The sequence below is a fragment of the Pelodiscus sinensis genome, chromosome 14 (genome assembly GCF_052426305.1).
Source record: "Pelodiscus sinensis isolate ZL-2025 chromosome 14, ASM5242630v1, whole genome shotgun sequence".
NCBI lineage: Eukaryota > Metazoa > Chordata > Testudines > Trionychidae > Pelodiscus > Pelodiscus sinensis.
This window is the reverse complement of record NC_143065.1, coordinates 44267333-44284078: the sequence shown is the minus strand read 5'-3', so window position 1 is coordinate 44284078 and position 16746 is coordinate 44267333. Positions and strand designations below refer to the sequence as shown.

Here is a 16746-nt window from a genome sequence, read left to right as displayed (position 1 = left end):
AAACCTACCTCCGCTGAGTCTAGGGAATGCGTTTGCTCTTCCGGTTTTTTTGCAGAAGAGCAAACATGCTCTTTCAGAAGACCCTGTGTCCCTCATTCCATGAGGAAGAAGAGGGCTTTCGAAAGAGGTTTTTTTTTTCCAAAATTTGGCCCAGTCAAGACAGGCCAAATTTCGGAAAAGCCTCTTCTGACAAAAGTATGGGAAAAAGATATGGAAAATGCGGAGTGTATTTGCGTATCTTTTTCTGATAGGGTCTGTCTAGACTGCAAGGATCTACGTGGGAAGCTGGGAATCAGAGGTATGAGTGGAAGTCCTCTCCAAGACGAAACGAAGCCCCAACAAGCAAGCTAGTAACAAGGAGAGACTGTGCTGTTTTCGCTGCAGAGGGTCGTTGGCTGGAGGATAAATGTCCCTTTTTGGGATAGAGTAACAGACCATTAAGAAGACTGTTAACCAGATACTGGGTTTGTTTTTACTGATGTGCAATCAAGTGACTACATTTTCTCATGCAAGGGATTCATATACCAATTAAAAAACAACACCCAAAACCGTGACTTAAGATAAAAAATTTTATTTTACAATTTTATAAAGCAGCTTTACATTAAGCACAAATGTTGAGCCATTTACTCTGTATATAAACATAATAGTACCTCTTTCCCTCTGCAAAAAATCATGTCTTGCTGTATATAAAACTAACATGTGCACATTGTGCTTAAACTGCAAAGTCTGTACAGCTTTACAAAGGACTACCCTTTAGAAGGGCATCCTGTAAACAATTTATTGCATATTTAACACATGGTGTGTACCCCCCATGTAAAATGTAGAAAAGAAAAAGTACAATTACAAAGTGAGTGAAAATAGCAGCTTTCAGTGAATGTCTCGCACAATGGCCAAGAAAAACAGCACTGCCACACTTCTATAATTGTGCTTGTGTGTCACTGGTTTGCATATACCCACGTGCACTGTGTTTCTGATGAAATATATATGTACAATAATCCCAGTGAATGGGTTAAATAGACCTTAGCATCTAAGGTCTTTTGTCACTTTAAAAACAGACACACACAAAAGGGATCATTATACAATGAAATCAAATAAAATGAAATTACCGGCACTGGCATCTATTAATTCTCTCCCATAGCCCCCTTCTTTTTTTAAAAACTAAGAGGAATCCATACGTTAGGTTCCATAAGCACTCCTGATTGATTGCTTAATTTGCATGCATATGCACTCAACAAAAATGCAATGAAGATTGTGTTAAAAATAGAATGGTACATCATCAGTTTCTCATCTGAAACGACTAACCTGTGTTTCTTCGGCTATGTCTACACATGCAAATGACTGACAAAACTCTTGTTGTTCAAGGATGCTTAAGCCCCTCCCCAAACGACAAAAAAGTTTTGTGGGGGCAAGCGCAAATGCTGCTTTGTCAGCAGAAGTGCTCTCCTGCCAACAAAGTGAAAGCCTCTCGCGGGGGCTAGAAGTGTTTTGTTGGCAAAAGTACCGACAAACACCATTCACACATATCGACTTATCAACAGGGCTGTGTCGACACAGCCTGGTCACTAAAAGCTGCGTAACATAGACATCCCTTTAATAAATCTATTGGTCTGCTGCCAGATGGACTCCAATGTGAGGTATGAAACATGGGGAGATCAATGCCACTTTGTTTTTAAACGCTCTTTTCCTGATTCAGTAGGAAAAGGTGTCCACATTATTAAGGCACCGATATTTGTCACAGAAGCAGTACCCAACCTTTCTTATTTGATTCTCCAAATCCAAAATGGGGATAATAGTGAGGAAACACACCAGAAAAGAGCTCTTTCACTCTCAGTGATCAGCCACTGCAGAAAATTATTATTAATATAATAGTAGTTTGAGGGAAATCTCCTCTCTGAACACTTTGGTATTGATAAAGATTTTAGGGTTCAAAACAGTTCTGCTGTGACATCTACTTTTTGTCCTAATCAATGCAATCATGTTATGTATTTGAAAGATCAAAAGAACTACAAACCTGTTTAATACATTGGGGCGCAAAATAGAAAAGGCTTTCAAGTCTGACGGTTATCTGCCACATCTGTCCTCTCAGTGGTTTGAATTTATTTTGACCCAAAAACAAACATCTCTCTCCACTCAAAATGCTTCTTGGTAATTTTTTTTAAACCACATATAAGAAATACAACAGGACCAATGGGGGAAAAAAATCCATTAACTAGCGTGTTTGCTTTATCATACTGGAATGGGCCTACAATTTAAAGGTTTCATATTCATCATCTCCACTGACCAAAATATTAGCACACGTGATGCAGCCTGCACCAACTAGTTAGCCTGCTAGAAAGAACAGTATTGGTCCAACGATGTGATGAGTTGCTTCATTTACTCTCTCTGAACTACAAGAAGGCAATACACATGTTTAGAAGCCTACTAAATTCATGGATCATTTTAGTCAATTTCACAGTCACGGGATTAAAAAAAACTTGTCAGTTTTACAGTTTCAGATGATTACATCTGAAAGTTCACAGTGGTGTAACTGTGGGTGTCCTGGCCCAAGAGAGGGCCAGGAGGGCGGGGGAACTGCATGGCTACTGCAGGAACGTGTGGGATTGCTGCCCTCACTTCTGTGCTGCTGCTGGCAGAGCTGGGAAGCCAGAGGCAGTGGCTGCTGGCTGGACAATAAGCTGTAAAGCCAGCACCATCACCCGCACAGAACAGGAGTGAGGGTCTCTAAGTATGGAGACATGTCTGGGGTTGCTCTGCAACTACTCCGTCTGACAGCCGGGGCCACCGGCTCAGCGCTCACAGCAGGAGGTTGTCCCAGTTGACAGCGGCAGAGCTTCCTGCAGCCCAGGAAGGTTCCAGGAGGTGGCTCTGACCCAGCTCCAGCTGCTGCAGGGGAAGAGGACCTTTCCTCCCTCTCCCTCCGGGGCAAGGACCAGCAGCTGGAGCCAGGCCCCGGTAACACACTAGTGTAAAAACGGAACTGCTAAAAATCCTAGCGGTTACAGGCACTGCAGGCTCTGCAATATATAACGTGTACTGAAGAGCCTACAGTACAGAGTGACAGCTCGCTCCCTGGGGGCGGGGCCGACAGCCCCTGACACCTCTGCTCCCAGGTAGCCAGCTTCACTGTGGGCTCTGCAGAATAAAAGTGATGCTGCAGAGCCCACAGCGAAGTGTGTCACCGTATCAGAAACTGATAAGCCAATGGCTGACTGGCTAACTTTTACATCCCTAGCCCATGGTAGGAGTCCCTAGGTGAGACACCCCCAACCTTTCCCTACAATAGTCAAACATGAAGGGGAAGATCGGACTTCATGATCCGTGAAGGGTTTTTTATGGCCATGAATCGCTAGGGCACTACTCATGTTGAAATGAAAGTTTGTAGCGACTAGTGGAGAGACTTTATAAAAATCAAAAGAAAATGTCAGGTTATTCTGAATAATGTAGGTCACAGAAGGCATGGGTCCTGACCGTTTAATTATTGCACACGGACTCTTCCTCGCTTGTCAGAACCTCTGAGAATTAATATAAAAACTAAGCCAATATTATGGGTATGACAGTTTAGAGAGCTCGATTGTAATATTAACATTTAAAATGTTTGATCCACTTTTTAGAAACAGTTTAAAAATTAACTCACTAGAAAAGAACATTTTGATACTAATGTCATTTAAATCAAGTTACCTATTAACTACTTAATTAGCCCCTCACCACATTTTTAGGTTTCCAATATACATTTCCCAAAGAACTCAGTTGTCACCACATACAGAAATCTCTGAAGTGTGGATGAAAACAGTACAAAACTTCAGATTCCACAACCAGAGATTCCAACTACATGGGAGGGAATGTTGATTAGCAAGCCTCAAGCAGGACTGTAGATTTGAATTGAAATGGTACGCTTGCAGTTTTTGTGCAGTCAACTAGTCCCACTTTGAGTTGTGCTTACATAACGTAAGGAGCCTGAACGCTGGCTGCGTTTTACATTTACACGTCTTTAAAGAAACCGTACGTTCAACGTAGTTCTCAATATATAGAATTTAAAAACAAATGTTGTGTACTCACCTTCCCCCAAGAAAAGAATGTCTATAAAAGAAACACTTTTTAAAAGATACACTGTTGACTACCCAGGCTACAAGTAAATACACATTTACTGCATTACACCACATGATCTGTAGTTTTGTTTCAAACATGTACACAGATTATTCCATTTTAAAAGAGGCCACATACTAACTTTTTAGGCAAGTACTGGACTTTAAAGACCTATATGGCTTCCGTGAATTATCTTTTTCCTACAAAAAGGAAAAATAAAAATCTTCCCCAACAAACTCAGGAGTACAAATGAGTTTTTTCAGTGTGAATAATTTCGCTGTGGAACACTACAGGCAGGTAAACAAGTTAAGGTTACCAGCTTTTATTCAGTCCTTTGACTGGATCCCTGTTTCAAATTCCACCTCCCAGACAGAAGTATTCCCGTGCTGGAATGCAATTACTTCTGAAGATCAGTTTTGAGGACCACTTTCAAAGAGTCCACAAAAACTTAGTATGCCACCTTTTAAAATGTACTTTTGTTTAGCTTTAAGGAGTCCATTCATTCCCGCCAACAGCAGATCGCTGATCCGTGGTTTTGGTTGTGAGCTCTAGTTGTGCTTTGCCCTGCCGCCTTTAAGGTAGCTCTTCCATCTCCTGACAAATTCTTTGAAAATAGGCGACTCGTCGATCGTGCTCAATAGCTGGAGCTGGTTTATGTGGGTGGTGTGGTAGTCCCACCGGGCCAGATTGGGAGCAGAGCCAAGCATGAAATGGCGGAGGTCGTAGATTGTTCCTGAGCCAGTATCATAGAGTGGAAGCATGGCTTTGAGGGATTCCATGCCTCGATCATAGAGAGATTTTGCCTCTTTCCCTAGTTTCTCGCCTGCTGTTTCTTTTAAGTCATACAGTCCAATCAAAGAGTACATGAAACCGTTTAAAACAAATGAGCTGGGGGAGGTTGGGTACTCTTCATACCAGTCGTGTTTGCTCATGAAGACAGCTTTCACTCCATGCTGCTCTGACGGGAGCTTGTAAGGTGCTGTGGCCTGCAATGCTGAGTTGAGGAATGTGTGGTCTTTTGTTAACAGATAAGCCCTGACTAACGTGGAAATGGCCTGCCCTTGCGCCATTGCAGAGTACCAGCCAGGGTCTAAAGATTTAAACCCTTCTCCTAACTTCCGGGTCACCATAATTGGCCAGCCACCTTTTTCATCCTGGTTCCTCACTAGCCAATCGCTCGCAGCAAAAAAAGCCGCCATGTGGGCAGTTGTGGATATAGTGATGTTATCAATGAAACCTTTTCCCTTTGTGATCAACCTAATAACTTTCTTAGGCATTATTTTTGTCTGTTTCACAGCTTTTGTGTTGGACAGACCAACTCCTTTCCTTAAATCCGTGACCAGATCTCTTGTGACAGTGCTCCAGCTGGTCCTGGCTCCAATGCCGTAGTAAATATCTCGGTCTCTAAAAGCTATTAGCTGAGTGTTGGAGACATAGTGTATGGTGAAGAGCTGGTTCTTTTCAGTGGTTTCTAAAACCACAGATATGCTCCCATTTGTGATGAACTTGAGGTCAAAAGAAATAATAAAATCTCTTGCATTCCCAAGCTGCAGAGACGCCCCTTCAGTATTTTCTGGGGAGGAAAAAAAAGAAGCTGGTTAGGGGTAAAACATGATCTTCCAGGAGCTAACTTAATAAAACATTTAAAAGGAAGTTACATCATGCTATTAGGTTTGCCAGAAAATCTGAAATAATTCAAGGGCACTTCATCTAAAATCTCTGTTTTCACTGTGTGTCCGTCCATTTATTGTTAAATTAAGAACACGGCATCACACTTAAGGGTCAAGGATGACTTCTTGTACGACAAGGAACATTTCCCTCTTCTATGCTCATTAATGCATCACTATCCAGGAGACATGCCAAGGCGCTGGCCAAACTGATTCTTCGGGATCCTACGCTAGCTGATCAATACTTCGGCTGCAACGCAGATGCTGAAAGGCAACCTTCAGGCAGAGGGCAGCTGTGTGAGAAGAGACAGAGGGAGCAATGTGAAAAGGTAGATGGGCTGCATCACTGAGACCCTGAAATATATTTGGTAGCACTAAGCTAGCTACAGACGACAGCGATACACGCTAAGCAAGCAACACAATTCAAAACACAAAACCCCTCTAGCCCTAATCAAGCGTGGCATTCCGGTCACGCCATTTGGGCCACTTGTTCCAGCCAGTTAGGATTCAAAGAGAGAAAGAAAGGGCAGAACGAAGTGACGTTACAGTAGGCATGCTACAGTGTAACCGATTAACGGATAAGCATCTGCTATTATTGGTTAAGGGTTTCCGTTACACTCAGCCGGCTGCCCGGGAGGAGGCTTTGCTGTGGCAGGGCAGTGAAGCCTCCTTCTCGGGAGCGGGGCCAGCAGGGGCTTGTGGCCCCTTGCAGGGCGCCTCCCTGTGGAGCTGCAGCATAAAGCATCACCATTAACCAGTAAGCACAGCTTTCTAGCGCAGAGTCGGCAGCGCGCGTAACCGCCCAGCTTTCCAGCGGTTACATGTGTTGGGATATGTACAAGTTAACAGGGGTCCAGCTGTAACAGGCATTGCCCTTTCAGCATATTTTTTTCCTTTGTCCTTGGAAGTGCCTAGGGAAATAGTTACACTGAACAGCGCCTTGTTTTGACTTCCCTTGCTCTATAAAAATATTTTCAGGGTCAAAGCTCTTTCCTCCTCCCCGTAAGCTGCTAATTCAGACCGTATGTAATGCTAATTCAACTAAAAACCAGTAAACAGTAGCGGGTATAATTGTATTTATCACCTGCTTATTAACATTCATTGTATGGGAGTTAATTTTGCTAAATAAGGGCTCAGGGAAGTAGTGATAGACATGTACACTGACATACTAAAATGGATCAAGGAGTGTCACTGGTGCCAAATCATTGCCACTCGGAACGCTGTGTTGGGGGTAAACGTGCAGCAGCAATAAAGCAGTTAGTTTACTCCGTCCGTTCCTGGGTCGCCTGTTTCTTCTCTAACACAGTTACCCCATTACACGATTTTTAACATCCCTACTTTACATTGTATTTCATCTTTCAATAAAAAATCCAATTTGGTGTGTACAATTTGGGTGTCTGACACTAATTTGGGATTGCATGTTCTGGGCACTGTCGTCACATAATGCAGCTGACTTGTCCCAATAGATAATCAACTGGGCTCTTTTCAGTTCCCCAGTCAGAAAATTGTATCCTGGGTGCTGGAATAAGGGGTGACCCGAGGGGGGGGGGGTTCACCACACAGGCTTTACAGTTCGGTTCAAGGGCTCTCAGCACCCCACTAAAATGATTTCAGCACCTCTGCTTATATAGCAAAACTAACAGGCAACACAGCTCATGGCAGATTCCATGGTCAACGGCTTAGTTTATCAAATTCCACCACAAAGCCCACCAGCTAAATGTACAAACAAGGCTACTGAGGGCATCAGGCCTACACATAGGGTTGCCAGACGGTTGAAACAAAAAAACTGAACATCTCCCCCGAAAAAAAACACACCAGAGAAAAAATTCTGTTGAAGGGGAAAGAAAAAAATGTAAAATAAAACAGCATGAAAACAGCATGTCCCCTTTAAGAGTGAGTGCAGGGATAGGAACAGGGAAGCAGTTGAGCACTAAGACCCAGAGCTTCCCCTAGGTCAGCAGCCATTTTGTGCCAGCAACCATGCGGAACCAGGTAAGCATGGGGGCTGGGGGCGTTGGGAGCTGGAGCACTGTTTGAAGGGTTGCCGGGTGCCCGGCATTTTCGCCTTCTGGCCAGGGGAAGGAGGGGGCGGGGGGGGGGGGGGGAGGGAAATCAGAAATTACCGGACAATTTAGGTGTCCGGTGTTCTCTGAATTTTTTTTTTTTACCGGACAGGAGGCGAAAATACCGGACTGTCTGGGTCAATACCGGACACCTGGCAACCCTACCTACAGAAGCATAACTGAAGACCTAACTGGGCCTGCAGTACATCTGCACCAGAAGAAAAGGACCCCACTTGATTTGCAGAGATTTTACTGAGCTTATTTGAAAAGGACTCTTTCCAGTTGCAAACTAAAATGATTTGAAATGGAAATTGAGAGAAAGCTGGAGCCACAGCGATGCCATTTTTAGTCACATTTCAGACTAGAGTCACATTGAGCAAAACAGCTTGGAGCGCTGAGATAGAAACAGGTAGTCAGATATCAGTGGGACTAAAGTTAAAATCTATTAGTCGAATTTCTGCCTGCTTGACAGTTCCAATACCAGGAAACGGATCAATTTAGCGGAAAAATGAACACAAAATAATTTATTAGCTTCTACAAGGGCAAAACTCAGTGCTGTCTGTTTTTTAAAAAGATAGGTTAACAATAAGGCTCTAAAGCAATAAGGAAATCTTCATTCCTCAAATGCTAGCTTTTAAGTATAAAACCAAATCCCCTCCAAAATTGTAGTAATGCCCAAAAGAGCTAATTAGTTTGTAAGGCTGAACATATCGTGTAGTTTTGAAGGCGCAGAGGTTTGATAAACATTTCAAGATAGTCATTTAAAATCAATGGTTTTAATGGAATTAAGTTCTCACGTGTGAAATGTGATTGATTGTTTGTCTCCTCGCAGTGTGAAATACACCTAGAAATATTTTAGGGTGTAACTGCGATCTGGCCCTTATTCCTGCAAGAACATGAGCCTTTCCTCAAAATAATTCCTTATACTTTGCACCAAAACTGTCATTTCACCTTCTGCACTGTACAATTCTACCATCCCTCTTCTCAGACTGATTTTTTTTTTTTAAATAAAACTTTTTTTTTTTTTTTTTTTTTTTTAAAACTAAAGAGTTCTGAACCTTGGAGTAGAGAAATAGCAATGTTGTGTTACCCTAGTGCTCTTCTTTCTGTGAATGACCATCTAACTCAAATGCTACCAACAAAATGTTGTAAAAAAAAAAAAAAAAAAAAAAAAAAAAAAAGATTTAAAAACAATAAATATTAAAATCTGAGTGTCCCCACCTATCATTTCTACTTATTCCTTTTGCTTGCTCTCATACAAGATCCTATGGGAAGAGATGCAAAACGTTAAGAATCAAATAAAAACGTAAAGGCTGCCCATTACTTGCACTGCATTAAGCACCTATAAATCCATTACTTAAGGCCATCTAAGATGAGTGGCTTCGTACTGTGGCCTTCAAGGTCTGAAGATTACTCTGCCATCAATAAAGGATGAGGGGAGAATACATAAGAGATCTTATAACCTTTCCTCTCCTTATATTTATCTACTACAAAGACACGAGCGTCCTGACAACTTTTTCCTTAGAGACCCAGGACTAAGGTGCTGACTAAAATTACTTCATTGTCTTTTTAAGTAATGGACTCATTAATTCTAATGGGTATTGATTAGGGAGAAAAATACATTCAGTCCTTACTAATGAGGCAGTCTTAGCACAAGGGGAAAATGTTGCATAACATAATGCATTTTGTTTGATCAGTGATTTGTTTTGTTAAGTATGAAACAGAACATGACAACTCAAGAGGAAATACAAACATTTAAAAATACTGGGAATGGAGAAAGGAGCCAGACACACATGGTGTCGTAACCGCTAGCTACATACCGACCAGGAAAACTCACAGGCCTGGGTAAGAACAAAGGCTCAGAACACTGGCTATAACCAAGAGGCAAACAGCGCAGCTAGGAAGGTAGCCTTTGGCGCCCCACCTAGGCACCTAGGCTAGCTGTAGCTGGGTGTCCCTTACAGCAGCCTGAAAGCTATTTGGCATTACATCAGCCATCTGTAATCCCAAGGGACTGATATGGTAGCTGGGTTCATCAGGCCATAAGGAAGGCCTAGTTACTTCCCCCAACCATACCCCCTTATACTGGCAGCAGAAAGCCACTAGGAGGGATACGTCTTATGCTAGGTCAGCCCTTCAATGACCAGCTATTTGGAGTGTTAGGATCAGCAATGGAGCATAAAGCAACTGTGCTAGATCCCTTAGGATCTGGGCCAAAATAAGAATTCTTGAGCATCGTGGGCCTGAGTACACAGCCATCCTGCGCATGAAAGCTCACGTACAAAGAAACAGATGGTAGGATGCAGAATTACACATCCTTGATTTCCTCCATTTAAACGGCAGCACATCAGTTTTGAACTGAAAGGGTACTGTAATTTACAAAGTCTGCTAAACCTACCATAAGGGATAATCCTTGCTGCAGGAATCTGCAGTACTGCTACAGCACAAGAGAATATTAAAAAATGAAGCCACATGTAGTCCAACTTCCCTCAGACTTAGGAAGGCCTGAACTGACAAATTAAGTACAGCAGTAAAACTTGTACGCCATGTTTCAGCACAACACAAAAATTTATATTCTAATGAAAAGTCTGGCAACGCAGAGATTGATAATGGAACACTGATGGAGTACATGAAGTTAAGGCTATAAAGAGGATATTGCATGAACTCCTATTACCACAAAGATTACGGTATTTATTTTTGTCCCATTTCCTGTCCTACAGACAGTTTCCAAGGTTGTTTGCTTCCTCCTATTTCTAGGATAGGCATGGCTGCTAAAGGCTGCAGAATTTCATCTGGAGCTTCTCTGTTACCTGTTCAGTAAAATCTCTTCCATAATTCAGTTTCTGTTCACTTCAGAGTTAGTTACAAAGTCAAGAGACAAGTCAGAAGGGAAAAAAAAAAAAAGACTCACAGACAGAAAAGACGTGTTTAAGTACTCCCTTGGTAACATCTGCACAAATTAAGACAAATGGCTTATCTGTGATGGATGTGGTTTAACACACCTGGTGCGACAAACTGTTTAACATTAGTGAACCTGGATTTATCAGGTACTGTCGAAACAGAACAGCCTTTTGATACAGTCCAATCAACAGGTCTGCTGTTTTTGTCCTTGTCTTCAGCTGTTTCATACACTTCTATGTGGGGTGGTTTCTCAGTCAGATTTTTACTGTAATGACTTAGCCCATATTGTGCAATCTGGATTGGGTAGAAATAGCCTTGAGGTCCCCACTGTGTGGATAATGGCACACCTATAGGATAGGAAAAACATGAATTGTTAGAACATTTGAAACGCACATTAGAATTCGGTCTCCCTCTCTGTACCCCGGCCTCACATAAATACCATTCACCAGAAGTAACTCTCAACATTAGTTCTCAAGCACAATGAAACCTTGTTCAAAAAAGGGGAATTACTTCCCCTCGTTAACCAAGATCTGCAAATATTGAAACCTGATATCAAAACCAGCCAGATGTGGAAGGCAAAGTGAAGTTCTCACCATGTCCTACCATACATGGGCATTTACTTAGTTTAGGGAAATTCCATACTTTAATATATATTAAAAGTTTTATGGATTTTTCTTCTACTCAAGACCATGAAATCTGTCTAACCCCACAATTTTTTTGCTAATTAAATCTACTATAGATTTGAGTTTGTCTGTCTGTCCGTCCATCCGTCCGTCCATTCAAGAATTCCTAAATTGTAAAAGCTAGGACACCAAATTTGGGATGCAGCTTCCTCTGATCATAACTTAAGCACGTTCAGAGTTTGGTTGTGCTGGGGAAACAGGATATGCCTGGAATGGGATTGTCTCTCATAAAAGCATACGACACACATCAGCAAGCAGGTGAAAGGGGCTGGCTAGGGGCGTGTCCTCCCTCCCCCACCAACCTGGGACTGCTGCAGTGCCAAGCCTCCCACCCTTTAGAGAGAGCGGGGCAAGAGGGGAACCCTGAAGCTCAACCCCCCTCCTCCACAAATTCATATGGTAACATTGGCTGGCTGTTCCCCTCTCTCAGGGAGCGAGGGGAAGTGCCCAGTTTGCTGCATTCTACTCTGGCTGGGGAATACAGGGGGCAGACAGACCCGGACCTGCCCCCCTCCACTGGCTGTGCTTGCTGCAGCAGCAGCTGCCATGCAGAGGTGTTTCTCACATAGCCTTATCTTGCTGGTATCAGTTAGTCGACTATTCTGTAGTCCCCAGGGCAGGTCTGGCAGCCACTGCACTCAGGTCTCACTCCCAAGAAGCCCTCTGCCATCCGGCAAAGCGTGGGGTGCCAGGCGGGCGCCGGTCCATGAGGGGAGCCAGTTTTAAAGCCAGCTCCCCTCACGGACCGGCTGCCTGTCACCCCATGATGCTGCCTCTGTATCAGAGTCAGCAGCATGGGGTGGCAGCAGCAGCCCCTGTCAGGGAGGGGAAGGGGGTCTGAGATCCTGGACCTGGCACAAGCCAGCTGATCCAGGTTGCCTGCCTGACTACAAATACACTTTAAATGCAGAGCCGCAGCAGGTGTAGGTCCCAGACCCATCAGAAACTAGGACTGAGCTGGGCTGCTGGCCAGCCTGCTAAAAAATGTACTGGCAGAGGGCGGAGGGAAATGCATGTAATCTATAACATTAACCTACAAGCTTTTGCTTATTGGTTAATCGACTACACTATTACATCCCTAGTTTCTCTGTAAGGGGATCCTTGTCCCAGACCTCAGACTGATTTACATGCCAGTAGCTGAATAAATGGCAATAGGAAAGAAAATCTGCACACAGCATAAAGCAGCAGTGAAGTAACTTTTCCAAAACACATTGGAGTTTAACACACTCGACTGACTATTCTTTCAACTTAGTCTTGATGCTGAATCTTAACATGGAAAGTGTCGTGACTTCTTTCCCCTAACTCCTGCCCTTCAAACAGAGGACCCCTGTCCTTCAAATCTCTGAACGGCATAAAGTGAAGAAAATTAAAAGTGAAAGTATACATTATCACCTTTGCACCATTTTTGTCCCTTGGAAATGTCCAGTTCGGAAGCTAGTTATCCCTAGACCCTGGTGCAATAAAAAGATTCAGCTAAGTTAAAGATGATATATTTTCATACATTTTTGGTGCTGCATGTTACTAATAAGTATTCATGAAAGTAACCTAATGGACTACTTCTGCCTGACAGGTAAAAGCATCAAGGGAAATATTTAAGTACTATGTATTCTCTCCACTGCTGAAAGCTAGCTCACTCATTAATACTAAGTGTTCTCAGTTAAGGGTGCCTGTACTGGGATTGTAGAACACACTAAATGAAAACTGCTGTAAAAGCTCTACTTGTAGCTGTTAATTTAAGATGATGACATGAGTAAATTCTCCAGGTCACGGGACACAAAGCAACATATTAACCTGGTACAAAAGACATGAGGTAAAATATACCATGACTTTTTCTCCGCATCCAGGTGACAAGAACTACTCTATATAGACAGTCGTCTTGCAGCATACTATTAGTTTACATTTGAAACGTAAAACCTTTTCAAATGGTTTAACTGATACCCATCTTCTCTACCACAAACCAGTAGTAGTTCTTCTGCTGAAACCTGTCTGCCAGATACTAGCAATTCTATTTCCTCAAGCTCATCGGGGCTCTTGGCACCACACTGCACGATGACAGCACTAACTGGTTTAATGCAGAAAGCCAAATTTGTAGGTAAATGACACTTGACAATTTGATTAAACTGATTCAAAGAAATCAGTGGCTGAAATATACAGCAGCTAGTTCTGTTCCACATGGAGCCGACATATTTTGCAAGTGGAGAGGTTGCAGAACTTGTCCTGCGTAGTTTTGTATTTCACTTTGCTTTTCAGCATAAAAGGCAGCAGTTCTGCAAAGTGGCCAACAGCAGTGATCTTCCAGATGCATTCTACATTTAACATTCAAGACTGACACACTGCGCTTCACCTATGGTCAAAAGAGGGGACTAGTTAATGAAGCAGACGATTGATTAGAACCTCTGATGTACACAACCAAAATTTCATATTGGACTTTCTAACCGATCATCTGTTTCACTAACAAGTACCCTCAGTGCATAGGTGATGCTTATTGGGTCGCTAGTTTATTTATAATTTTGGGGGAGTCACAAGACTCTCCCCTTTCCTGACAGGTCAGTGATGAATTACTCAGGCATCTTAGGGCTGGTGTATGATCACAATTTATATCAGCATAGCTACATGAGTTAGGGTGCCAAAAATCCACACCGCTGACACACGTGGCTATGCTAGCCGAACCCCCCATGCAGACAGGGCTAAGTTGATGGAAGGATTCTTGAGAAGGTCGATTACCTGTGCCAATGGGAGAACCTCTCCTGTCAGCAAAGCTGTAGCATCTACACTGAAGCACCACTGCAGCATTTTTAAAACAGAAAAGCCCTTCGGGGAAAGAAGAGCCTCCATTCAGACCTAGGCCACCTTGCAACTCAACTGAATCAGGACATGTGGTAGAAGTGGTAGCCCCTTTCTTGTAGGGCACAACATTTCCTCCCCCCCTCTCTTTCCATCCATTACAGAGCAAGGTGGCAGTTTAGTAATGGGAGAATACCTCTTCATTTTAAGATATTAGAGCTCGGATGTCATCTGGAAAATGCTCAACATTAAGCTAAGGTGAATTTTTTTAAAAGCAGCTTCAGTGAATCCAAAATGGAACCCAGGAAAGGACACTCGTGTAAAGAACTGAATTCAATAGTGTGGAAGGGATATTTTAACACCATGTCCATTAAAGAGTAGTTTTTAGGAATGTGTTTTGATGGGGCATCTTATTTTTTTGAAGTATATTCCAGAGACTAAAAATATAATATATCGACCGAGAAGAAAGATGTAATAAAATTTGCTTGTTTGATACCTAAAGTAGTGGGCAGATAAACATATAACCTGGAAGGATCACAGCACATGCTATCACATGTAATTCAGTCATGGGTCATTCATTCCTGTATCTTTCAAAATAAACTAATCTTCTGATGTGCAGGGGTTTAGAAGTGGCCCTACACTGCAAGTCCAGTTGCTACTAGCATACAGCGTAACATCACAAATGACACCAGCAAGTTAATTATTGTTAGGGAAAACTCAAGAATACATCAGCACATTAATGCACTTTGTTCATTTATTTCACAAGTGCAGTTTAGTTTTAGTTATTTATAGTATGTGACAGTATGCCAGTAAGTTTTCTATAGTATGCTTTGTAAAAGTAATTAATTCTTAGTTATGAGATCTTGCTGGAGTTTTCTGCTATTAAATCTTTCCTATGAAGTGGAAAGAGCTGTTTGTGTACGAATTATCGATTGCATGGCTCAGCAAATTGCAAATTAGAAAAGTTCTGCTGTACTGTACTGTAATTTTATTCGGTCTTACGACATGAAGCTTTAATGGCTTAAGTGCCTTCCCACTCAACGCACACTGTTCTTCGAAATCTCTCCTGTAATTACCCAGAAAAGCATGACATTCTCATAGACAATTTGAACGTATTAAATACAACATACAGAAAATACCAATAGACAGTTTAGCCATAGGCAGCTGCATGGCTCTACTGTTTATCATCCCCCTCCCTGGGTGTTCAGGAAGCACCCGAGTGCACTTGCTAGCACTGCAGATGTCGGCTACAAACCAGAATGAGAGATGCAAGGAGGAATAGTAAAAGGAACAAACTAGAATAAACTTGTGGGTCATAACTGACAGTCTCATTCCCATTCAAACACTACGAATTTCAAATTATAGTGTGTCAATTTTCAAATTATTTCAGTTGTAAAAATACATTCACCACCTACCTTCAACACCACTTATGCACTTCACTCTGTCTCGAACCTCTACGTTGTAGCCCTCAAAGGACATGAATACTCCATCAGGGTGGTAAGGCGCTCTCTGTGCATACACCTTGGAGTAGCTATGAGAGAACTCAAATCTGTCATAGCCATCATACTGGGCAATTTTCCCATAAACCTCAAAGTACTTCTCCACCCAAGAGAATGGCAGAAACACCTCATTGCCCTCCCTCCGCCCTTTAATTGTATGCTCATCATTGACCAGACAGTCAATTTCTTCATATTTGAGTCCCAAAATTTTGTTTCCGTTGCTATTGAACCCTCCGACGACTGGAGGTGCTTTCTGTTGCTCCTGGGGCGAGGCCTCCTCGCTCTGCTGCTTCGCTAGGCTGTTGACATAGTTGTTACTTTCAGAAGCAGCTATTCGCTTTTCCAATCCGTCTGCTCGGAAGCCGCTGTCCAGGTGTCGTGGAAACGGAACACTCTTATCACTGGAGCATCTATTCCACAGCAGGACTGTGACCAGCGTGAAGAGAGTGCAGATGATGATCAAAGTCTTATAGTTGACCCGAGCTGCCAAGCAACGCATATTCACACCATACCTACAAAACATAAGGAGACGTCCTCAAGTATAAACGTGGCGCAGATGGGAACAAAGGAACTAGCAGCTCTGACTGACGCCTTTTATGCAGCGGGGTTGCACGCAGGGCAGGCAGGACTGAATTAGCAGCACCGTATAACGGGGCATTCGTCAAGATCCCTCTCAGTCAGTGGCTCTCAAAAAGTATGGTCCGCAACCATCTTGCAGGTGGGCCACGGGCTCAGGGCTTGCCCCCTCTGATTCGCAGCAGGGCTAGGCTCCAGCCCGCATCCACCTCCTCCCCACCAGAATCTACTTCCTGCTGCAGGAGGGGGGCCCCAAGCCTCGCAGGCTAGAACTAGCTTGCGGGGGCAGGAAGAGACGCCATGTGCTGCCGTTTCCCCACTCTCCAGCTGGGGGAATGGTAGTACAGGAAACCTCTCGCCTGGAGGCTTTCCCTGCTGCTCTCATTGGCGAGAATCCTGGCCAATGGGAGCAGTGGGGGATGGTGCCTGGAGGCAGCTGGGGGAGGCCCAGGTCCCCCTACCTCCAGCCCACTCCTGAACCCTCCACTCC

The 16746-nt window shown here is 43.2% G+C and overlaps 1 protein-coding gene across 6 annotated transcripts in view; it reads right to left on the bottom strand.

The window, feature by feature from the left end:
• Nucleotides 1-555: 555 nt before the first annotated feature.
• GLCE (glucuronic acid epimerase) overlaps nt 556-16746 on the bottom strand; it is a 116534-nt gene continuing 100343 nt past the window's right edge. For all 6 annotated transcript variants that reach the window (XM_075896834.2, XM_089782098.1, XM_089782096.1 and 3 more), the window contains 3 exons: nt 15597-16192; nt 10816-11061; nt 556-5656 (listed from right to left, as the gene is read on the bottom strand). In XM_075896834.2, coding sequence (XP_075752949.2) covers nt 4632-5656; nt 10816-11061; nt 15597-16179 — 1854 coding nt within the window. In that variant the 5' untranslated portion in view covers nt 16180-16192 and the 3' untranslated portion in view covers nt 556-4631. The remainder of the gene's footprint in view (nt 5657-10815; nt 11062-15596; nt 16193-16746) is intronic.